This window comes from Dryobates pubescens, chromosome Z (assembly GCF_014839835.1).
Source record: "Dryobates pubescens isolate bDryPub1 chromosome Z, bDryPub1.pri, whole genome shotgun sequence".
In the NCBI taxonomy this organism is placed as follows: Eukaryota; Metazoa; Chordata; class Aves; order Piciformes; family Picidae; genus Dryobates; species Dryobates pubescens.
In genome coordinates, this window is record NC_071657.1 from 3862766 (window position 1) to 3886626 (window position 23861).

Genomic DNA, 23861 nt, shown 5'->3' on the forward strand with positions numbered 1-23861 from the left:
CATAAACAAAAATTAGGAACCTTCACAGGAAAGGGAGACCTTCAGACTTTACTGCCAAGTTAATTTTAGTTACACTGGAGAGTGAGTCAAATAGCTTTGCTGTAGTAAAATCCCCATCCAAGATGAAACCAAGTAACCTCTCTGCTGAGAGGAAGATAAATAGTGTTTCTTTGTTCCAATATTAGACCATTTTTGTTGTCTCTACTAATGCAGGCATGTGCCTTTTGTGTTTTGAGTTCTTTTGATTCCTTAGACCACTACTGAAAGAAAAAGAATCAAATAAAAGAAAACTAATTTTAAGTAGCATTAATTATATATTGCAAAGTTTTATAGCTGCTTTAGGAATCCATGTGAGGGAAATTGTTCTGGCAGGAATGTTTTATAACTGTTATCAGAGAAAATAAAGCACACACACGTGAGCAATCCTGCTACTAAAAGTGTCACACACTTTTAGCGGTGAAAGGATGCCACTGGCTTCCCAGAACTTCAGTTATCAGTTTTCGATGTACAACTCATATTCCACCCACTGTCCATCCACAAATGGCCTACAGATCCCAAATGGGTTCTCTTGACTCCATGGCATCAGAGTCCCAGCAAACTTTAGCCGGGCTTGTATGGTCACACGAGGTCACAAAACAGTCGCTTCTCACCTCGTATTGCAGTGGATAGTCCAGAAAAGAAGCTCCTCAGAATAACTTTCCCTCTACCTCAAATAGATAGAAAACTTTCAGTCAGTCAGTACATCCTCAGGCAGACTACCACTAATGGCTGTGCTACAATTCAGCACGACCTGGAGAAGTGGGCAGGGAGAAACCTAAGGGCAAGCATAATGGCCCGCACCTGGGCAAGAACCCCATCCACTAGTACTGGCTGGGGGCTGCTCTGCTGGAGAGCAGCTCTGGAGAGAAAGACTTGGCACTGTTACTACCCGGTTATCCTGTACCAACTCTGGCCAGCAAGGCGGCTCGTGCTAGGTCAAAGAATCCCCCTCGGAGTAAATAAAGGCCAAGCGACGCCAAATGGCTGATGAACTGCGTTTATTAGATGGGTCCGGAGGACGGTGAGAACGGGAAAACGAAGGAGAGGGAACAGTAGAAACGGGCAGTGAGAAAACGAATCAAGGAGCGAAGGAAGAGATCTCATCATTTCCCTAGATTCAGATGGTAGGATTAGCACAGGAACAGTCCCAAATTCTTTGTGGCAGGCGGACACGGCTGCATCAACGAAAACGGAGCAGTGCGAGCAGTCCAAACCCGAGCAAGCAGAGCAGCACGGGCAAGAGGGCAGTCCGGGCCGTGTGGGCAGGGCGCAGCGGGACAGGAGCAGAGGGGAGGAGGGGTGGGTGGGGGGCAGAGAGTGCGGAGCTGGTGGGCGGTGCCGAGCGGTGCGCAGCAGAGGGAACAGCGCGATGGGGCCCGCTCTGCCGGCCTTGCCGAGCCGAGCCGCCCCGCGCCTCGCTCACACGTGGCCGCCCGCAAGTTGCCGCTCCCCCATCAGCCCTTGCGGCGCGGGGACTGAGCTGCCGGAGCTGTGCGGCGGCAGCGTGCGCGTGGGCGTTTCGGTGGCGCTGTTGCGGTGGGTCTGAGCCACGCCGCCGGCCGCGGGTCACCTACAGCGGATCGCCTACAGTAAACCACACAGCAGCACATCCGGGTAGGTTTTGAATGCCTCCAGAGGCAGAGACTCCACACCACCCAGTCTTACCCTTTCCTCAGTAGAGAGAGACTCCATCTTCCTCGTCATCTCTGTGTCCCTGTGCTGGGATCTCTCGAGTAGCTCCTTGTCCTTGAACTGGGAACTGGATGCAGTATATCAGATGAGGCCTTGCCAGGGCAGACTAGCAGGGGAAGAGGCTCTCCCTAGACTGGCTGGTCACACTAATGAATGTAGCCCAGAATGCCCCTGGCCGTATTAGTTGCGAGGACATGTTGCTGGCTCTCGGGCAGCCGGTCGTACACCACGAGTCCCTGTGAGATCCCGGTCGCTTTGTTGTCTCAAGCTTAACCTATGATATCATGGAACTTTTTTTTTCTTTTACCGAGTTCTCAGTTACTTGGATTTCTAAATAACGTGGAAAGTTACCCAAAGCTATTCTGAACCTCAGAAGGTGCCTGTGGTTGATTGATTTGACCTTGCTTTAATTGCGAATAAAATCACACCAGCAAAGTAGTTTCTTTATACTTTGGATGTCTGGAAACACTGCCACGTGCACACTCAAAAAGCATACACTACTGTGTTCTTTCAGACCCCTGCCTAAAATGGCCATGTGTCAGACTTGATGAGGGGCTGAGCAACCTGATCTAATTGGGGATGGCCCTGCTTACTGCAGCGGGGGTTGGACTAGATGACCTCAAAAGGTCCCTTCCAACCCAAGGCATTCCATGATTCTTTCCTATATTCCATCGTTCTGGATCTCATCAAATTGAGATCAGTGCAAAGTCTACAGGGCTTATCTTTAGTATGTGAGTCATGATATGGATCAATCACAGGGCAGTGACTGTTAGTGATCCCTTAGGTTTGTCTGCCACCTATACTGTGGCACATTTCATACAACAAGGTATTTCATGATGATTGCATAATTCTGTGTTCAATGGCCATTTCCTTGCTTTGAAAATAGGTTGCACTAAACTTGTTTTTTCTATATTTGATACTGTCACAAACATTTTATTTTAGATTAGTTTGCTCCTGCAGTCACTCAGATTCTCACTTTGCATAATTTGGAAGTAGTTTTTTAGTAGTTAGATTGAACTTAGGTCACTAGCACTTTTCCTTTTTGTTCCATTTGCTCCAGCTGGTTAACATCAACAGTCAAATAACAATATAGATAACTAGGTAGACAGATAGATTTGCTGGTAATTTGTTACAGACTTTATGTTCAGTTCTGAAAGAGCAAAAGGCACCTTGGAGAACAGAACAAAACCCATTTTTTAAGCAAGTTCAGATGACATAACTATATTATATATATATGACCTTATTACTCTCTACAACTACCTGAAGGGAGGTTGTAGACAGACGGATGTTGGTCTCTTCTCCCAGGCAAGCAGTACCAGAACAAGAGGACACAGTCTCAGGCTGCACCAGGGGAGATTCAGGCTGGATGTTAGAAAAAAGTTCTATACAGAAAGAGTGATTGCACATCGGAATGGGCTGCCTGGGGAGGTGGTGGAGTCGCCATCACTGGAGGTTTTTAGGAGAAGACTTGACGGGGTACTTGGTGCCGTGGGTTAGTTGCTTGGGCGGTGTTGGATTGGTTGATGGGTTGGACGTGATGATCTTGAAGGTCTCTTCCAACCTGGTTTATTCTATGTATTCTATGTATTCTATGTATATGGATGTGTGTATGTGTATGTATCTGTCTATAGCTTTATTTTGAGTTTAAAGTATGTTTCTGGCTATAAATTAAGTCTTTTCCATTCACATCACTTCCGTACTTCCCCCAAATATTTTTGTCGCAGTAGTCTTTCAAATAATGCCTCAAAATTTTTGTAATTAAAAACAAGTTTACACATTATATACACAAAATTTAACAAAAATGCTTTAATAATAGGAGCATAGAATCAATCATGTTGGAAAAGACCTTCAAGATTATCAATTCCAACCTATCACCCAACACCATCTAATCAACTAAACCATGGCATCAAGTGCCTCATCCAGTCTCCTCTTAAACACCTCCAGTGATGGTGACTCCACCACCTCCCTGGGCAGCACATTCTAATGGCCAACAACTCTTTCTGTGATGAAATTTCTGCTCACCTCAAGCCTAAACTTCCCTTGGTACAGTTTGAGACTGTGTCCTCTTGTTCTGTTGGTGGTTGCCTGGGAGAAGAGACCAACCCCCCCCGGCTACAACCTCCCTTCAGGTAGTTGTAGAGAGCAATAATAAACTAATAATAATAAACTAAAGAGTTACTTAAAAAAAAAAAGATTTTTCCTATGCAAGGAAAAGTGATTCCCATTTCTTCATTTATGTTGGCCAGTAAAGTTGAAAGTCATTTTGGCTTTCTGTTGGGCTCTTTCCTAATTATTTTATTACAGTTGCTAAAATAATGGAATGGTTAACTGAAAACAGACAGGATAGAAGAAGGAAATTAATCTGTCTCATTAACTTTCGAGCAAATCTTGTAAAATATAACAGAGAGAATGCTGACCATACCCATAGAAAAACATATTGCCAGAGGTTAAATACAGATCCAAGGAATTAAATGTCTGGTTTATGTTGTGCTTCTTTTGGAGGAAGTTAATTTTATGAAGAATACTTTATTCCCAAAAGAAATAGTGGTCCAAATCTTAACTTCTGAATGCAGATTTTCACATGTAAATTCAGAACCTCCTCACTTATTCAGGGCTATTATGCAGATTGACATTTCCTTTCATTTAACTTGTTCTAATTTCTCTCATAGCAAGAAAGCATTTCCCCCATCTTTCAGTTCCAACAGCTTTAGCACAATCTCAATTCATGTGATGTGTTCAGCAGTCAAGAGGATTCTAATTCTCCATTCATGGAGACATAGTTCCAGTCTTGGAACTGTAGTATGTTTAACTTACAATTGACTTAAACCTTTGACTTGTTTATAAAAGGAATATGAAATAATATAAATATGACTGTAGAGAAAATAATATTGTTAACTTACATTCCATTAAAAAGTGCTTTATGTTTTTCCTTGCAAAGCTGAGCCCTTAGGAAGCTTTTTCAAGCCCTCTGAAATTTATTTGCTGACTCATCTCTGACATGTTAGCTGTGTAACCACTGAAATTTTGACTTCCTTCTGTAAGGTTTTCTGAAATTGCACCCAAAAATTGGAGCAGGACACACTGATCTCTGCTAGCCAGCTGGCAACAGAATATTCCTGAAAGTCAACTTTTTTCCCCTCTTGCAAGCCTGAGAGGTGCTCTTCACCCAGTCAAATAGATCCTTTGCAAATCTGTGTTTACCAGCTGGATGTGCACAGACACATCTGAACTGAAAAGTTAGAAGATTTGTTGTATACATATATTATTCTTATTATATCTCTTCACCCAGGCAACTAGTACCAGAACAAGAGGACACAGTCTCAGGCTGTGCCAGGGGAGGTTTAGGCTGGAGGTTAGGAGGAAGTTTTACACAGAGAGAGTGATTGCCCATTGGAATGGGCTGCCTGGGGAGCTGGTGGAGTCACCATCACTGGAGGTGTTCAGGAGGAGACTTGACAGGGTGCTTGGTTTCATGGATTAGTTGGTTGGGTGGTGTTGGATGATAGGTTGGACACAATGATCTTGAAGGTCTCTTCCAACCTGGTCTATTCTATTCTATTCTATTCTATTCTATTCTATTCTATTCTATTCTATTCTATTCTATTCTATTCTATTCTATTCTATTCTATTCTATTTAGAAGCTATAGGCACAGCACTAGAGATTACGTCATGGAAGAGTTTAAAATGTGCGGGATTTCTTTCACATTTCACGTGACTGACTTCAGAATTCATACAACAGCTGAAGCTACTAGAAAATAATTTATTCATGACTTAGTTGTAGCTCACCAATATCCAATTCCTTTTCAATAGTCACACTCTACCATTTGAAAACAAGTAGAACACATTGGTACATGTTCAACAGTTGTCTATGTCATCCAAACTTTGTAGTTCCTCCCTCTTCATATGCTGAGTATAGATATCATAGTCTCTTCTGTCTAGATGCAACCCAGAAGCTTAGCCGCTCGCCAAAGCAGTCATACCAAATTAATAGCTGGAGACTTAGATCACAGTCAAAATCTGTGCAGGCAAGCAGAAGTCCTGGCTGTCTATTGGATGAGTTTGGTTTTTATGACAAGAAAACTTGAAAACTGCAGGGGAAAAAAACAGACACAAAAAAAAGCTCTACAGCAAACAAACCCAACCAACCAAAAACCACAAGGAAAAAAAACCCAAACAACCCAAGAACAACAACAAAAACTACGCAAAATGAAAGCCCCCCCCAACCAAATAAACAACCACAACAAATTAAAACCAAACCAAACCACTAAAGTCCAAGCCATCCAACCACAAAAAATAACCAAAATACCAAGCCACAACCAAAACACCCAAACCAAACAAAAACCAAGCAAGAGAAGACAACTTGCTTGTAACCATGGGTGTTCACATAGCTTACTTTCCAAGTTCCACTTTAAATCATTTAGGAAATAGAATACGAATATAGAATTCTTTTGTGTTTTTGCAGAGTTCTAAGGAGTGCACACATCTCAAACTCCCAAGATCGTACTCTAGAATTATACCCATTTCAGGCTTAATAAAGTACACAGCCTGGAAGCTCTTTTAGAAGGGAAACATTTGGAGCAGTCTCAGATGACACCTCCAGTTTGAAAGTCACTTGGTTAGTCGTGATTAGGCTGTAGAGTACTTAGATTTTTCATTTCATACAATGTAACGGTATCTCAAGAAGCCACCATTTAACAGAATTAAACATTGTGATTTATGGACTATATTAAGCATATAAATACAGCCATTCTGCCATAGTGACCTGCTGAGAAAAGTACTCCAGCACAATAAATCTGCAGCAGTGGGGGATGAAAGTCCAATGGTTTCAGGTGCTTTTGAAATTTGGGTTGTGAACTGTATCACAGTGTGCTTGGAGAAACATTTTCTCTTTATAGAAACAAATTATTTCTGCCAGTCCAAGAAAATTTGATTTTAACAGTGACTTCGTGTTGTCTGTTGAAGGAGTAATCAGAAGTATTGTTCGAGGAGAAGACCTTAGGAAGTGTGGGATCTTAACTTTGAGGGCAAATAAAGAAATCTCAATGGACTTATGGTATTTCATGTGACCATAGAGCAGGATGGAACCAGCGTACTGTAGCAGGTCAGTTATCATTTTGTTTGATTTCCTTTTCATTCTCTCATACATAGGAAGCCTACATCCAGCCATCAAATCATAATTACAGCCTGTATCAGAATTTCTAAGTAACTGGGTATCTTCTCTGATCACTCACTATTAGTTTCACTTACAGCATGCCATATTTTCATGACACTTGGCATGGCCACAGTTCACCTTTCAAAAGAGAATCTATTTTACCTCCACTTAACTCTGCATCATGGTTTATGTTTTTGTTCAGAGGTGTGCAAACCGTCTGTGCCTGTAATATGTTACTCTTAAACAGTCCCTTAGCAAATTGTGTGATTTCTGCGCATTTCTGCTTTAACCTTCACCCTTCCAGTAGATTTTTTAGATTGTTTATCTCAAAACACAGGTGTTTGGATTTCACAATCTAATCAGCAAGAATCAAATGCAAACTGTATCCCTAAAGAAATTTCCACTAGTTGTTACATGAAACTTTGAGCATCCCACAGATCTTCCTGAGCACAATACCTTGTTGATTTCAACAGTAACCTCCTTGAAATAGTCCTTAGTTCTCTTCACTCTCTGTACAAGGCTTGTCAGCCATTTCTGATCACGTCATCTTCATAGTTGTTTCAATGCTGCATTCAGTGTTTCAGAGATTGAAATACATGGACCAATAAAGATGCAAAACAAAGTAAGGACCTGTTGGCTTACCTAATACAGTTTTGTGTATCCAAGCAAGGTGACTTCTGCCTAGCTAACTATAGGCATCATAAGAGAACAAACATGCCACAGAAGAAAAGGCCAGAAATGAAAGTGATTAGACATGGTAACATGTAATAGTTTAATATGAATAACTATAACAGTATTTATATGTTATTCTCTACTACAGCTTTCATAGTGCATGCTTGCTGCTTCTGCATTTTTTTCACTACAGCTCCTGCTGCTATATCCACAGGAGAAGTTTTGTCCACTCTCAAACTGCCTCAAACCACTTGTACTAGAGTTCAAAAGCTTTCTGAATATTTGGTCTGAAATTTGGGTTTGGCTTTTCAGAAATACTGGACCAGTACTCGAACCCAAAAATCTGGAATAGTGATGGAGTACCTCAACCAACAGGTGACTCATACTTGAGAAACATGAACAGGAAAGACAGTAAATAATAGCTGTAGCTGCTCACAGGCAGTAAACAAAAGCATGTACAATTAGCAGCTTTCCTACTTAATCCATATTTTGCATATATTAAATTTTTGTAATCTAAGCATTTCTGGGTTTTGGGTTTGGGGTATTTTTTAATTAACTCCTGGAAGAGTGAATCTGATTCTTTTCTGCTTTTTGAAAGTATTAATGAGGATAATCAGCCTAGATAAATGGGAAACTGAATCATTAACATTAGACTATAGCCTGACGTTTGTATGGGTTTAGTGTGTGAAAAGATATAGGTAAGATTAGAATGACACTTTTTTGGTTGTTTTGTTTTGTTTGAAGTTTCTTTGAATTTCACTATACAATGTGTGAGAAAAGCTAAGAAGGTATTCACTCCAACAAAGTGCTATAACTATGTGCAAAAACATCAACATGCAAAGGAGTAAAATTAAAATTTTAGTGGAAAATACAGTGTAGTACCAGAAAGATGTATTAAAGGAAGATGTCTTTCTCCAATTTTAGGTTACAAAATAGTAAAACAGAATGAGAATGTCTCCTTTTAGACAGAATTAGAGAATGGGTTGAGTTGGAAGGGACCTTCAAAGATCGCCTAATCCAAACCCCCTTCAGTGGGCCAGGGCATCTTTCACTAGGTCAGGTTACTCAGAGCCATATCCAGCTTGCCTTTGAACACCACCAATGATACACAACCTGTTCTAGGGTAATACAACCATCATTGTAAAAATATTTATTTCCTATGTCCAATCCAAATCTACATATCTGAAACTGTTGCCTCCTGCCCTGTCTCTACAGGCCTTGGTAAAGTGTATCTACCTTTTTGTTACATCACAGTATCACAGTGTAACTAAGGTTGGAAGAGACCTGGAGGATCATGGAGTCCAACCTGGCCCCACAGACCTCATGACTAGACCATGGCACCAAGTGCCACGTCCAGTCTCCTCTTGAACACCTCCATGGACGGTGACTCCACCACCTCCCTGGGCAGCCCATTCCAATGATGACCAACTCGCTCGGTGAAGAACTTTCTCCTCACCTCGAGTCTAAACCTCCCCTGGCACAGCTTGAGACTGTGTCCCTTTGTTCTGGTGCTGGTTGCCTGGGAGAAGAGACCAACCCCCTCCTGTCTACAACCACCTTTCAGGTAGTTGTAGAGGGCAATGAGGTCACCCCTGAGCCTCCTCTTCTCCAGGCTAAACAATCCCAGCTCCCTTAGCCTCTCCTCATAGGGCTTGTGCCCAAGGCCTCTCCCCAGCCTTGTTGCCCTTCTCTGGACACGTTCAAGTGTCTCAATGTGCTTCTTAAACGGAGTGGCCCAGAACTAGACACAGTACTCAGCGTGTGGCCTAACCAGTGCAGAGTACAGGGGCAGAATGACTTCCCTGCTCCTGCTGGCCACATTATTCCTAATGCAGGCCAGGATGTCATTGGCCTTCTTGGCCACCTGGGCACACTGTTGGCTCATGTTTAGGCGGCTGTCAATCAGCACCCCCAGGTCCCTCTCTGTTTGGCAGCTCTCCAGCCACTCTGACCCCAGCCTGTAGCTCTGCATGGGGTTGCCGTGGCCAAAGTGCAGCACCTGGCACTTGGACTTGTTAAATGCCATCCCGTTGGGCTCTGCCCATCTGTCCAGTCGGTTGAGGTCCCTCTGCAGAGGCTTTCTACCGTCTAACTGACCAACATCTTCTCCCAGCTTGGTGTCATCTGCAAATTTGCTGATGACTGACTCAATCCCCTCATCCAGATAATCAGTGAAGATGTTAAAGAGGATGGGGCCCAACACTGATCCCTGGGGGACGCCACTGGTGACTGGCCGCCAGCTGGATGTGGCACCATTCACCACCACTCTCTGGGCTCGGCCCTCCAGCCAATTCTTAACCCAGCACAGAGTGTTGCTGTCCAAGCCACGAGCTGACAGCTTAGCCAGCAGTTTGCTGTGGGGGATGGTGTCAAAGGCCTTGCAAAGTCTGGGTAGACCACATCCACAGGCCTCCCCACGTCCACCAGACGGGGCACCTGATCATAGGAGATCGGGTTGGAGAGGCAGTACCGCGATTGAGAGATGGAGACGAAGCTTGATGCAAGCAAAGTGTCTACTTTATTGTACAAAGTCTTTTCTTTATATAGGCTAACATGTTCAGAAGGCTACTTGTGATTGGTAATTAGATGTGTCCGTGGGACAGTTGCAGAATCGTGGTTGGCTGCCGAGGAAATGCCAGGGAACACACATTCCTGAGCAAGGCTCAGACAGGTGTTAGACCAAAGGCAAACTATCAGCGTCTCTTGTCTAAGGCCAGAGAAAGAACAAAAGACTTTCTTGCCATGTTTACCCGCGCTCATTAACAGGTAGTTGTGTGCTTTCCTGAGTCACAATGGCCGTTGGTAATGAGCTAAATGTTTTTTTCTCTTCTACATAATTGCGGTTTGCTCACAGGGTTTGTGGCCTGCAAGAGTAAAAACTTTTCCTTCTATCAGCTGACCATTGCTTGAGATTATTCCCTAAATTCAGTGCATCAAGGCAGGACCTGCCCTTCCTAAATCCATGTTGGCTGGACCTGAGCCCTTGGCCATCCTTCAGGTGCGCAGTTATCACCGCCAGGATAATCTGTTCCATCATTTTCCCTGGCACTGAGGTCAGGCTGACTGGCCTGGAGTTTCCAGGTTCCTCCATCCTCCTATATCACTTGAAGAACTAAAAAGCCTTCAATAAAGTCTTCAGGAGCCATCACCAGGCTTCATGATGCTGGCTTTCCCAGACTTTCTTCATAAGAGATGTGATCTAGACCTCTGATCAATAATTTCTTGACCCTCCTCTGGACCTACTTTAAACGAGCCACATCTTTCTTGTGCGGGGAACCACACAGCTGGACACAGTACTTCAAGTGGAGTTCTATGAGAGTACACAAGACAGGAGACTGACCTCCCTCAACATTCTGTTCACTCTTATGCAGCCAAGGATACATTTGGCCTCCTGGGCTGCAAGCCCAGGTTGCCAGCTTATTCCCAGTTTTTAACCAACCAATATTCCTAAGTCCTCCTGCACAGGGCCACTCTCAATCCCTGCATCTCCCATCCTGTATTGGTATTGGGCTTTGACCCAAACCAGGTGTAGATCCTTGCACTTGGCCTTATTCAACTTCATAAGCTTTACAGAGGCCCCTTCCTTATAAATGAGTAAAATCTTGCCTCCAGCTTTCTAATGAAATGGCCAGAGAGAGTGTTGTGATGCCAAACTGAAACCTGAGGAACAATTCCTGTCTCCACTTCCTTGTCCAGAAATGAAATCGCAACTGAAGCCTTTCAAATTTCTGCCCTAGGGAAATGCAACATTTTTTTCCTGAGTGATGGTTTCTTTTACTGCTTTTAACAATACCGGTGTCCTAGCTAGACAAGTAACTCAATCAAGTTGTTTTTATGTTTCCTGTGAGCAACAAGGCTAAAAGAGTCATGGTGAACAAATGGCAGCTCTATTGTCAGTCCCAGGAAAGGCAGGTACAGCAAATAGAAAGGAAAGGTTGTAAACTGAGTCACAGAAACAAGAAGCAGGATCCACCTCTCCTAAAATAAGACTATGAAAGAAATAATACCTAAACCAAGGTATTAGTGCAACCAAGTAAAGCTGAATCAGATTACACACAAGCAGGGCAATCCATCTGCAAACGCAGATCACGATCTTCACATTCAAATGAAGAGAGGAAATCATTATGATGTAATCAATTTTCTTAATCTAAAGTCATTGATAAGTATTTATCATTTAATGCTGTATCTTACACTAGGAATGCAAGGTTAGTGGTACTTGGCCCACTATGCTACTTTATCACCATAGTCCCATTCATTTTTCGTCCATTTCTCACTTAATGAACTTTGTTGTTCAGGTCTGACTTTTCTACTTTGGCTGCTGCTTTTCCCTTGCCTGTAATGCAGTCAGAAAATGCTCCAACGTTCACATGAGTCTTTCTACTCTGAAAACAGACCGGTCATCTCAAAGTCACAAGGAGAGACACTGTCAGAATTATGGCCTTTGTTTATGTTACAAGAAATCTCTGTTCTGTGACTAATTCCTTTTTCAGGAATGGATCTGACAGCATGTTTTCTGTATGAGAAGTTCTTAAGGGCTGTCAGCATTGTGCTTCAGTTAGGAAGGTTTTCCTTTCTCCTTGTCCTGGATCATTCCACTGTCTCCTTTCTTTATTCCCAGGTTTCTTCTAGCATTTTCATATTGAACTCTTCAGAACACCTGTTCAGTGAAAGCAGCTCCACGTCAGAGCTGGTTGATGTCAGACTGATTTGATGTTCCCCACTCTCACAGCAGAGCGATGGCTTTCATGGAATCACAGAATGGCAGGGGCTGGAAGGCACCTTGAGAGATCATCCAGTCCAACTCCCCTGCCAGAGCAGGATGACCTGTACCACATCACACAGGAATACATCCAGGTGGGTCTTAAATATCTCCAGAGAAGGAGGCTCCATGAGGTGGTGTCTACTCTGTTCTCTGGCCTTGGTCTTGAATGCCCTGTCTCTGTGCCCTGGGCTAATGCATGCTGAGACACGTAACCATCCTGCCAACTCTTACAAGTCCCCCAAGACCTCACATTTCTCTCTTCAGTTTTGCTCCAGATTTTTGTCTCTGTCCCTAATCACAAATATGACATCAAATAGAATATATGTTCAATGCAGCTGAGCTGTTAAAAAACTCACTCCTTATGCCATCATTCATTGGATACTCACAAGTCCATGGGACCGGATGGGATCCATCCTGGGGTGCTGAGAGAGCTGGCAGACGAGCTGGCCAAGCCAGCCTCCATCATTTATCGAAAGTCCTGGCTCACTGGAGAGGTCCCAGATGTCTGGAAACTGGCCAACATCATGCCCATCCACAAGAAGGGCCAGATGGAGGAACCTGGCAACTCCAGGCCTGTCAGCCTGAGCTCAGTGCCAGGCAAGATGATGGAGCAAATCATCTTGGCGGCAATCACAGCACACCTGAAAGATGGCCAAGGGATCAGGCCCAGCCAGCATGGATTTAGGAAGGGCAGGTCCTGCCTGACCAACCTGATCTCCTTCTATGATCAGGTGACCCGCCTGGTGGATGTGGGGAGGCTGTGGATGTAGTCTACCTGGACCTCAGCAAGGCCTTTGACACCGTCCCCCACAGCACACTGCTGGCTGAGCTGTCAGCTCGTGGCTTGGACAGCAGCACTGTGCTGGGTTAGGAACTGGCTGGAGGGCCGAGCCCAGAGAGTGGTGGTGAATGGTGCCACATCCAGCTGAGACCAGTCACTAGTGGTGTCCCCCAGGGATCCATGCTGGGCCCCATCCTCTTAAACATCTTCACTGATGATCTGGATGAGGGCATTGAGTCCATCATCAGTAAATTTGCAGAAAACAGCAAGGTGGGGACAGGTGTTGATCTGTAGAAGGGCTCTGCAGAGGGACCTTGACAGGCTGGACAGATGGGCAGGGTCCAACAGGATGGCATTCAAACATGCCCGAGTGCTGGTGCTGCACTTTGGCCACAACAACCCCACGCAGTGCTACAGGAGCAGCCTGGAGCAGCCAGGCAGAGAGGGACCTGGGGGTACTGGTTGACAGCTGGCTGAACATGAGCCAGCAGTGTGCCCAGGTGGCCAAGAAGGCCAATGGCATCCTGGCCTGCATCAAGGATAGTGTGGCCAGCAGGAGCAGGGAAGTCATTGTGCCCCTGTACACTGCAGTGGTTAGGCCACCCCTTGAGTCCTGTGTCCAGTTCTGGGCTCCTCACTTCAGGAAAGATGTTGACTTGCTGGAAGGTGTCCAGAGAAGGGCAACAAAGCTGGGGAGGGGTCTGGAGCACAGCCCTGTGAGGAGAGGCTGAGGGAGCTGGGGTTGTTTAGCCTGGAGAAGAGAAGGCTCAGGGGAGACCTTCTTGCTGTCTACAACTACCTGAAGGAAGGTTGTAGCCAGGTGGGGGTTGGTCTCTTCTCCCAGGCAAGCAGGAGCAGAACAAGAGGACACAGTCTTGAGCTGTGCCAGGGGAAGTTTAGGCTCGAGGTGAGGAGAAAGTTCTTCACAGAGGGAGTTGCTGGCCATTGGAATGTGCTGCCCAGGGAGGTGGTGGAGTCCCCATCCCTGGAGGTATTCAGAAAGGGATTGGATGTGGCACTTGAAGCCATGATTTAGTTAGTCATGAGATGTTGGGTGACAGGTTGGACTTGATGATCTCTGAGATCTTTTCCATGCATGTAACATGTACCATGAAGGAGAGAGGTGGACCTCAATCATCCTCTGATTTGCAGGTGCTGAGTTGGACTAATAAGTCTCAACTCTTTGTCTAACCTTTTCATTCCCAGTCAGTAGTGCACTGAACAAATACATTACCCAATGACCATAACAATCTCTTTTGATTTCCTTAGCTGGCTTCTGTTCCACTCCCTTAAAATGTATGCATAAAAAAGAAGGATGTAACCTCCATGCTTTGCCTCGTAAAAATAACTTCCCCAGGGAATAAAGCCTACACAGGTGGTCCTTCAGTGATCTTGAACTTCAGCTGGTTGTGAAGTCTCATTCACTTGCTGCATCTGCCTTCTAACTTGATGAAATGCCAAACCTAGTAAGGGAAAAGTCCAGAGCTTCATCCTTCTGCTAAAGTCTCTTTCCAGCTACGTTCTTAACCTTTCCCAGCTTATGTCTTTCCACTCAGAAGCTTTCAGGGCTTTTTCAGTAGATCCTAATGTCACTTTTGAGTTTAACATTCTTTTAAGGGTTTCTTGATTTTTGTCCACTGAATTCTCAGCACAATGCCTATTCTTTCAAACACTTTTCTTTCTACAAACCAAGGCAGTGAATAAATCATGGCTTTACCTAGAATATTAAAACTGTGTTCTAAATTTTGGAGTTGAATTAATTCCAATGTGTATGTCTGGACTAAATACACTTCTCTCCTTACAGAGCTACAATGCTAACAACCCAGTGATTTCAGATGGCGTTCTGGAAGACATAGAGTCACCGAATTGTAAAACCATGGAAGTGTTAGGGTTGGAAGGGACCTCAAGGATCATCTAGTTCCAAAACCCCTGCTATGAACAGGGACACCTCATACTAGGTCATGTTGCTCACAGCCACATCCAGCCTGGCCTTAAAAACCTCCAGGGTTGAGGCCTCCACCATCTTCCTGGGCAACCTGTTCCAGCATCTCCCCACCCTCATGCTGAAGAACTTCTTCCCAACATCCAATCTGAATCTACCCATTTCTAGTTTTGCTCCATCCCCCCTAGTCCTATCACTGCCTGACACCCTAAAAAGTCCCTCCCCAGCTCTCTTGTAGCCCCCTTCAGATACTGGAAGGCCACAATTAGGTCTCCTTGGAGGCTTCTCTTCATAATTCCTTAACAGACAGCAGAAAGTGCCCTTTATCTTTAAAAAGTTTCAGAATTTATTTATTTTTATAACATTGTCTCTCTTGCCAGAGAATCCCAGTTGCCTTTCCTTCACCTTTCTCTGTAAAAAGTTTCAAAATAACCGGGTTTATTTTTATACTCTTCTCTCTCATGCTAGAGTAGTCCAGCTGCCTTCCCTCCCCCACCACCCCATTTATAGCTAAGCTTCCCCACCTCCTATGCCAAAGCAATCTTCTTGAGACTCGGCCATCACATACTGCAATTTCCTCTGAACAGGCCCAAACTTTCCATAGAAACTAGAGTATAACACCTAGCAAAGAGTAAATTGCTGACACACCACAGACAACAAATAGCTCTGGGAATACATAAAGAGCGTATTGGAGGCACAGTACAAAGTGTTTTCACGAAATGGAAAGTCTACCCATAATGCTAAGATGTTATACCCAAGTCTCTTCTTTTAAAGCTTACATTTTAGTAGCACTTCCCCCCCCCCCCCCTGTGTTTTTATACTCAAATTCAAATGCATGTGATACACAATGGAAAAAACCCCACACACATACAAAAACATTACAGGGGAAGAGGAACAGTCTGAAGACTAGTTCTTAAGCATTGCTTTCTCTCTGCAGATTAGCTTTGTGCTGAAGCTGACAGTTCCAGTGAAATGAGTCTCTAATATGCTTCTGCTCCCAGCAGGCTTCTGAAGTTAACTGAAAAGGAATTTAGATAACTGTAAAACTAAAGAAGAAAATTAAAATAGAACCTCTGGTTTAGTTTTGCATTATTCCAGGTGGACGTCAGTTTAATTCTATTAATGTCAGTAGAGCTAGAAATGGAAAAAATTGGACTAATGAAGTGTTGAATCAGGTCTCTCAAAATATATTACGTAAGAATTATACTGCAACAACAGCAACATATTTTGTCTTCTAAAATAATGACTTGCATGGACGTTTCGTTACATGTTCATGGGTGTTGTGCATTGAAGTTGTTACCAGAAATTTCACTGTAAAATATATTTGACCTTCAGTGGTGTACAGAGGTAGAGGTACTGAGCTGTCTTACATTTTGGTACCAAAAATCAGTTTTGCATAGTTCCTAGTTTTCACTGAGATTAGAATATATCTATGTAAAATAGAATATACTTCATATGTGAGTACTTGGCATTGCAGAATTAGTTACTTTCATGAACACTTACACAAGTAACAATAATTCCAAACAAACTTTTAACATTTATTTTAAGACAGGTTTCCAGGAAACAGTCTGATATGCTAGGAAGTAGAACATTATTATTTCAAAAGGAAGAGGTTCTTCAAACAGGCTAAGATCCAAGAAATACGATTCCGATGACCAGTAGCTGCAGTAGTCTGCATCAAAATGAAGAGCTGCAGCAATATAAATTCTGATTTTTAAACGTGGTAACTATTGTCCTACCCTTTGGAAAACTGGAATGTACCTTCTTTTGTCACAGAACCACAGAATGATAGGGATTGGAAGGGACCTCTGGACATCATCTAGTCCAACTCCCCTGCCAGAGCAGGTTCATTTAGAGCAGGTTGCGCAGGACAGTGTCCAGGTGGGTTCTGGATGACTCCAGAGATGAAGATTCAGTGACCTCTCTGCACAGCCTGTTCCAGTGCTCTTCACCCTCAAAGAAAGAAGCTTCTCCTCATGTTTAGATGGAACTCACTATGTTTAAAGTTGTGCCTGGCACCTCTTGTCCTGTCACTGGGCAACACTGAAACCAGACTGTCCTCATCCTTCTGACACCCACCCTTTAAGTATTTAGAAGCATCTGATAAGATCACCCCTTGATCTTTTCTACTCCAGGCTAAAAAGCTCCAGGTCTCTCATCCTTTCTTCACAAAAGAGATGTTCTAATGCCCTGATCATCTCTGTAGTCTTTTGCTTTACCCACTCAAGCAATTCCCTGTCCTTCTTGAACTGAGAAGCCCAGAACTGGACATGGTACTCCAGATGAGGCCTTAATCAGGGTGGAGTAGAAGAAGAAGAGCACTTCCTTGACTTGCTTCCTGGTGCATCCCAAGATGTCTTCCTGGCCATAAGGGCGTCTTGCTGTCTCATAGTCATCCTGTTGTCCAGGATGCCCTAGGACTCCCAGGTCTTTTTATCTGCATCCAGCTGTAGTGTGAGTTTTCACTTGCTGTCGACAAACAAACCAATCCTATCTTCAGCCTGGACTGTCAAAATCATCAAGTAGTCAATATTATCTTTCATCTCTTACCCTCACTCAGCTCTTGTAAATGCTGTCTTGAAAACATAACATGGATTTCAGCTTTCTGCCCATAGTGTATAACAGAAATTGTCTTTAAAGACCTCATGTTCTTCTCCACAGATTATTTCTGCTATGCTAAACATTTGCCCAACTCTCTATGAAAAAAAAAATAAGGCAAGCTTATTTTCCCTCCCACAAATCCTGTAAGATTTGCAATACAGCTTCACAACACAGAACTGAGGAGGTTTCCAGGTTAAGAAGCCTTGGATCATGCTGTTTGTTAATCTCTGTGTTGTGAAACGCTGTTAAACACCACTAGCACAGGCTGCTAAGCCCAGGGTCTAGAGCTCTGTTCAGATACTGATTACGTGGTTGTTAAAAGGCAAAGCTGTCATTTCATCCAGTAATGGAGTAAAATATTTTTGTGCTATCAACAAGAACCTATCAGTGCTTAAACCAGATCACATATGACATTAGATTCCCTAAACCTATTGAATTCTTTAAGCAAAGCTCTATGAATCTATCAACCAAGTGACTTGCTAAGCAAAAACGTAACAATGATTCAGACTTAAAAAAGAAGTAGCTTTGATAGCTACTGCTTCTTTTTGATGTTGCTTGAATAACATTCCTCTAACTCTCTGGGGGATGCCTGTAAACAGCAGTAGCACCTTAAGCTGTAATTATCAGACAGATGCACACTTACTTAAGAGACATGACATCTTGCAGCTTGAATGTTAGAAATATGTATAATGCTTCACATTAATGTCCTTATTCCTTACTGTCGTGGTTTAGGCTCAGCCAGCAACTAAGGACCACCCAGCCACTCACTCCCTCCTCCCTGCTTCCCCCATGGGATGGGGAGGAGACTAGGGAGAAAAAAGTAAAACCCCATGGGTTGGGATAAGGAGAGTTTAATAGGATGACACGAGCTTGGGAGAGGTGGGGCTGTTCAACCGGGAGAAGAGAAGACTCTGGGCAGACCTTAGAGCTTCCTTCCAGTACCTGAAGGTTTACAAGCAAGCCAGGAAGGTACTGTTTAAAAGGCCTTGTAGTGATAGGACAAGAGGAAATGGATTGAAGCTTGAGGAAGGGAGTTTGAGAATGGATACTGGCAAGAAATTCTTTACCGGGAGGGTGGTGAGACACTGGAACAAGTTGCCCAGGGAGGTTGTGGAAGCCCCCTCCCCAGAGGTGTTGAAGGTCAGGTTGGATGAGGCATGGAGCCTCCTTGTTTAGTGGGAGGTGTCCCGTCCCTGCCCATGGAAGAAGTTAGGAACTAGGTAATCTTCAAGGCCCCTTCCAACCTGAAGCATTCTATGAATCTTATGAATTTTAGCAAACGGAAACAAATTCTTACTCACCTAAAGCAACTACCCAACCCTGTTAGTCATTTGACTTCTGAATTCTAAGAAATATAAATTACCCTTTACTCTCATTCTTTCAGCAAAACCTTGCTTCTGGACCAGATTTTCAACACAGGTGTTTAGGAATGATGGAGTAAACAGAGCTACCTTTTCTATGCTGCTTGGTATTTGACACCTACACTCCTGGCATTTCCCCCAAGTTCCTCACTTCTCTCTCACAGAATCATGGAACTGGTTAAAAAACAAACAAACAAACAAACAAACAAACCAACCCCCAAAACACCACAAGAACAAAAAACACCTTTCAGCTCATCAAGCCCTGCCACTTTGCTTTCCAGACTTCTCTCCCACCAAAATACTTAGCAGGCTCTAGCCAGTCTTTATCCAACTCAGAATGGAATTTGCATTCAGACATTCCTTTGTTTTCCTATTTGAAACACTGTCTGTGGCAGGATGATGGAAATACAAGAGCTGGCTGATGTATTTATGTGGATGTGCACAAGGTAAGTCTGAGGTGCACAATACTTGCCCTTTCCAGAAGTTTCTCTTCTTTTAATGCAGTTGGCGTAGTTCACTGCAGCACAGTTATCTGCAAGAAATCTTCTAGCAAAACCAAGCCATGTACTCTGAAGTATGAGTAACTCCAATAAGATTTAAATAAATGTGAGCATCTTCAGGTCCTTTCAATTGTAGTTGTGCCACCTTATCCCATCCCACACACCTGCCGCCAAAATATGGGCCCGACCTTCTTGTGGCAGCTCAGAATCTGTAGCCCACAGGTATCTTCCTTCTTTTACTAATGTATTAGACTGGGAAATCAAATTCATTTTTTGGTATGGAAAGCCTTTACAACAGATGACATTCTACAAAGGTCCTTGTGTTCATCAGTCAGAGGCTTAGTCATGCCAAACATAAGCTTTCTTCAGATCAAACTATGTGGATTTAAAACTAGTCCTACAAACCCACTTTTCTTACCCTATCCAAATTACCCAAACTTTCTTGGAAGGTGTTTCCTAGAAATAAACCCCACTTCAACACCAGATAACTCTAAATTCTCCAGATTTTTCTGTTAGACACAAAGATGTAGAAATCAGTATCACTGTGAGAAGCCAAACAGACGTTGATGATGCTATTTCACACCTAACTGTTTTCTGTAACTATTCTGGTTTGGGCAGCTTCATTTTAATTTTGCACCTTCCCTCAACAGCTTAATGATTTTAAAAATACCATAAGCTTAATTTTCAAAGTCAAATTTTCATATTCTTCTTCAACTTTTCCCCACCAAGAGAAGTTCTCAGAACATCAGTGGAGAGCTGATGGTGACAGGACTAAGCATCTGAAAAGGAAATACATTCATTTTAGTGACAATGCTAAATCATATTTCGTTCCTTCATATTCAAAGCACATTACAAGTACTAATTAGGCTTACCATCCCTCCTGGGATGTTCTTATAATGCTTTTCCACAGGAAAAAAACAGACAATTAATTAACCCAAAATCATATAAAACTGAATGCTGGAGTCAGCATTGCAATACTGAGCAGTCTCACTGCTTACCCCCTGCTCTTCCATGATTGCCTCTATACCCATCAGCACTTAAAGGAAAGGCCTACATGATACTAATCAGAATATTGCCTACAGGTGGGCAGAGTTTAGGCATAAAATATACAAAAAAGAAGAATATCACCATGGTTCAGTAACTGACCTTAAAGTCAGCTGAATTAATAAAAATACATGGTAAAAAAGAAAAAGAAGTTCAACCCAGGGGAACTAGCACTGCAGTGAAAGACAGTGGGATCTACTGCAGTAGACTTTACAGACCGCAGGAGAAGAATCAGATTCAGCAGCTTGAAGTCACATGTCTAGAGACAGCAAGTAATGCTAATTAGCAGTCTAGTCACTAGGAACTATTTGTGAGAGCAATGCTGATAGGCTGAGAATTTTTACTTTTTAGCATAGCATCAATTCTAATGGCATAGTTTGTTTCCATATCAAGTTTGCACCCTCAATATGCTTAAAAACCTCTCCCAAACAATGTACATTGGCTAGTAAAACTTGAAAACAGTGATACTCAAAGCCAGTTCCATTTTTTGCTATGTCTTCTTCTTAATGAGCAAAGAAATGCGTAACTTCTCCCATGTGAAATGAAATCAGATTCCCCTACTGTCCTCCAAAATCTCTATTTTCTAAGGAGTTGTGAAGATTGACAAGTTCTTGACATTTCTGGGTCAACTTCACTCCACCCGGTCCTGACTTTTGTCTCTTGCTGTCTTTAATGGGATTCTCCTTGTCTTTCTGCATACTTTACTGTAATAGTTATGTCAGCTTGAATTTTGCCCCTCCCTTGCCATAGAACTTGTCACACAGGAGCCTGATAAGCAGCCCTGTGCTGCCTTGACCTCCTAAGACTGCCTAGTGCTACACCAGTGCCTCTGTGGTGGGTGTCTGCACTAACAGCAATTGTGCAGTGGAAGAGGTGCTCTCATAGCTGCATTTTGGGACACCTGAAGGGGAAATCCAATGAGAATGTAAGGCCAAAGATTGCCAAGGTCTTTGATCATGCTGCCTCCTGCTGTCAGGCCCCATCCTGCCATCCCATGCCACACCACCAGCATGCCACCATTTGTGTTATGAAGGCACCAAGAGCACAGCCACAACCACATGAGAGAGGCCAGCACCAAGGGAGATGATTCCAGCTCTGTGGATGGCATCTGAAGGAGCAACAGCAGGTCCCAGGATCATGTCATCTGATCTGACTTTCTGTAAGGCTCTTTGAGGTCTCTCTGCCTGGGAAGTGTATTCCCTGGGCCCCACGTCCTTCATGGTGGCTTTGCACTTTGTAGGGGTCAGGGCTTTGGCTGCCTTGGGTGGCTGTGAGTCACTGAACAGAGCCAGTGGGCGTGGCTGTGAGTCACTGAATTGGGCCAGTGCATGTGGCCAGGGGTGGTGGCAACTCCACCTGGCATGGTTTGTGACATCACAATGGGTGAGCAGCTATAACTGCGGCACTGGGTATCAGTGCCTCAGTAGAGCTTCGGCTAACGGTAAGTGTGGGTGAAGGAAGGGGAGAGTGGATGAGAGCCAAGGCAGAGGGGTAGCTCCCTGGGGCATAGGAGGCCTCAACTTGCACTCGCAGACCAGGTGTTCCAGGAGCACCCTGAGCTCAGTGCTGCTGATGCTGGGGCTGGATGCAGACCCTTGCAGCATCCCAGCTGCCTGCAGCCCTTGAGGTCCTACCTGTCCCTAATTATCTGCGGTTTCTCTGCTCGGTCTCCACCAGCAATTCCATTATTCCAGCCCCACTGAACCCCTTCTCTCCTTTCTCCTGCAGGCCATGGCTGCTACAAAGCTCCTAGCTTTGCTTCTGCAAGGCCTAATCCTGTTCTCAGTGAAGGTTCATGAGAAGCCGGATGAGGCCGCATGGAAGCGCATGGAGGAGCGGGAGAAGGAGATGAAGCAGGAGATGACTCCTCTGATGGAGGAGATGGAGAGGAGAAGGCAACGTCAGTGGAGCCTGGTGCCCATGATCCAGCAGCAGAGGCCTCAGGAGCAGAGCATCACAAGCTGGGGAGCTGTGCTCTTTGCTGCCATTGCTGGAGTGCTAGTCCTCCTGTTTTGGCTCTCCTGGTGGCTCAGGAAAAGATGCCATGAGGCAGACTCAGCCCAAACCAAGAAGGATATCTTGGCCATCAGCATGGATGAAGAAAATGAGGAAAGAAGAGCTCTAGAAGGTCTGGAAGAGGAGAGGTTATCAGACATGATTTTTGACAGGTCCATCAAGTGGCCTGTGCAGAAAATCTTCTCCAGGAGACTGGTGGTGAAGGGGCTGGTGGATAAGCTGCTGCACAACTTGCGAATGCGCCTGTCAAATAGTTTCTGGCCAGAGCTGCAGAATGCCATTGGTGTGGGCAGTGGCTTTGAAGGATGGAGTCCTGATGAAGCTGATCGTGTTATCTACCACCTACTTCTGCCCCTGAAGCCACCCATTGGACACAGGTTCCACCTGGAGCCACTAGGGAGCAGGCAGCAGATTCCAGGCAGGGACTGCCCCATCCGTGTGGAGCTGGAATGCACCTGTGGGGGACAGAAGGCGCTGTGCTTCCTCCACCGTCCTGAGAACCAGATGCCTAAGGTCCTGGACATCCTCTGCACCAACTCATACCTTGATGTGGCTAAACTCACCCGCTGGTTCAAGGGTTTGGTGAAGAAAGCCTGGGTGGCACTGCCTGAGTCACGTCGCTACGAGATGAAGGTGCTGCCCGACAGCCAGACCTCCTGCCTGATGCAGCTGAAAAGTCACTCCGGAGACACCTTCATGCTTGACATCTTGTTTGGGGTACAGCAAGGTGCCTCAGATATCTTCTTCAGCAGCCCCCCTAGAGCAGACAGCAACACCCCAAGCACAATTTGGGCAGAGAGCTACCTTGTGGCAGAGAGGAAGTTCTTCATCCAAATAGCCAAAGAGGTTCCATATGGCAGCTACCACCTCAAGTGCCTACACCTCTGCACCACCATAATGAAGGGCACAGTCTTTACCCCTGATATGATCAAGACAGTTTTCATGCACGTCCTCAACACCACCCCCGTGTCAGGCTGGAGCAGAGAGGACTGCCTCATGCGCATGGCAGATGTCATGAGGTACCTGCACTACGCTCTGGAAGAGAAGCAGCTCGACAGCTTCTTCTTTGGCAATGCAAAGGTGCCCAAGGAGATCATCTTGCCTCCAGACTTCAGAAGATCTAAGCCACCCAACCTCTTTGCGCATCTGGTGCAAGATCAGGCTGCCTACACAGAGGCATTGAGACAGTTTGAGGAGATTGAGGAGGAGCTTTTGGAGAGAGTGATCCCAGGGATCCTAAAGGAAGAGGCGTGCATGGAGCTGTGCCTCAGGAGGTGTATGTCAGCACCTGGAGACTGA

At 44.5% G+C, this 23861-nt stretch overlaps 1 protein-coding gene across 1 annotated transcript; it reads left to right on the top strand.

Moving 5' to 3' along the window:
* Positions 1-1408: 1408 nt before the first annotated feature.
* LOC128899476 (inositol 1,4,5-trisphosphate receptor-interacting protein-like 1) lies at positions 1409-23861 on the top strand. The gene is made up of 4 exons (XM_054178778.1): positions 1409-1575; positions 21963-21987; positions 22275-22441; positions 22580-23861. Exons 1-4 carry the CDS (start codon positions 1409-1411, stop codon positions 23859-23861), a joined length of 1641 nt encoding a protein of 546 aa, XP_054034753.1.

What these genes read in the sequence shown, in the direction of transcription:
- LOC128899476 (XM_054178778.1), top strand. Translation starts at nt 1,409, where the DNA reads ATGGGGCCCGCTCTGCCGGCCTTGCCGAGCCGAGCCGCCCCGCGCCTC. An exon ending in GTTTCGGTGGCGCTGTTGCG is followed by an intron (nt 1,576 to 21,962) that starts GTGGGTCTGAGC and finishes ACTGGGTATCAG; the next exon opens with TGCCTCAGTAGAGCTTCGGC. An exon ending in CAGTAGAGCTTCGGCTAACG is followed by an intron (nt 21,988 to 22,274) that starts GTAAGTGTGGGT and finishes TTTCTCCTGCAG; the next exon opens with GCCATGGCTGCTACAAAGCT.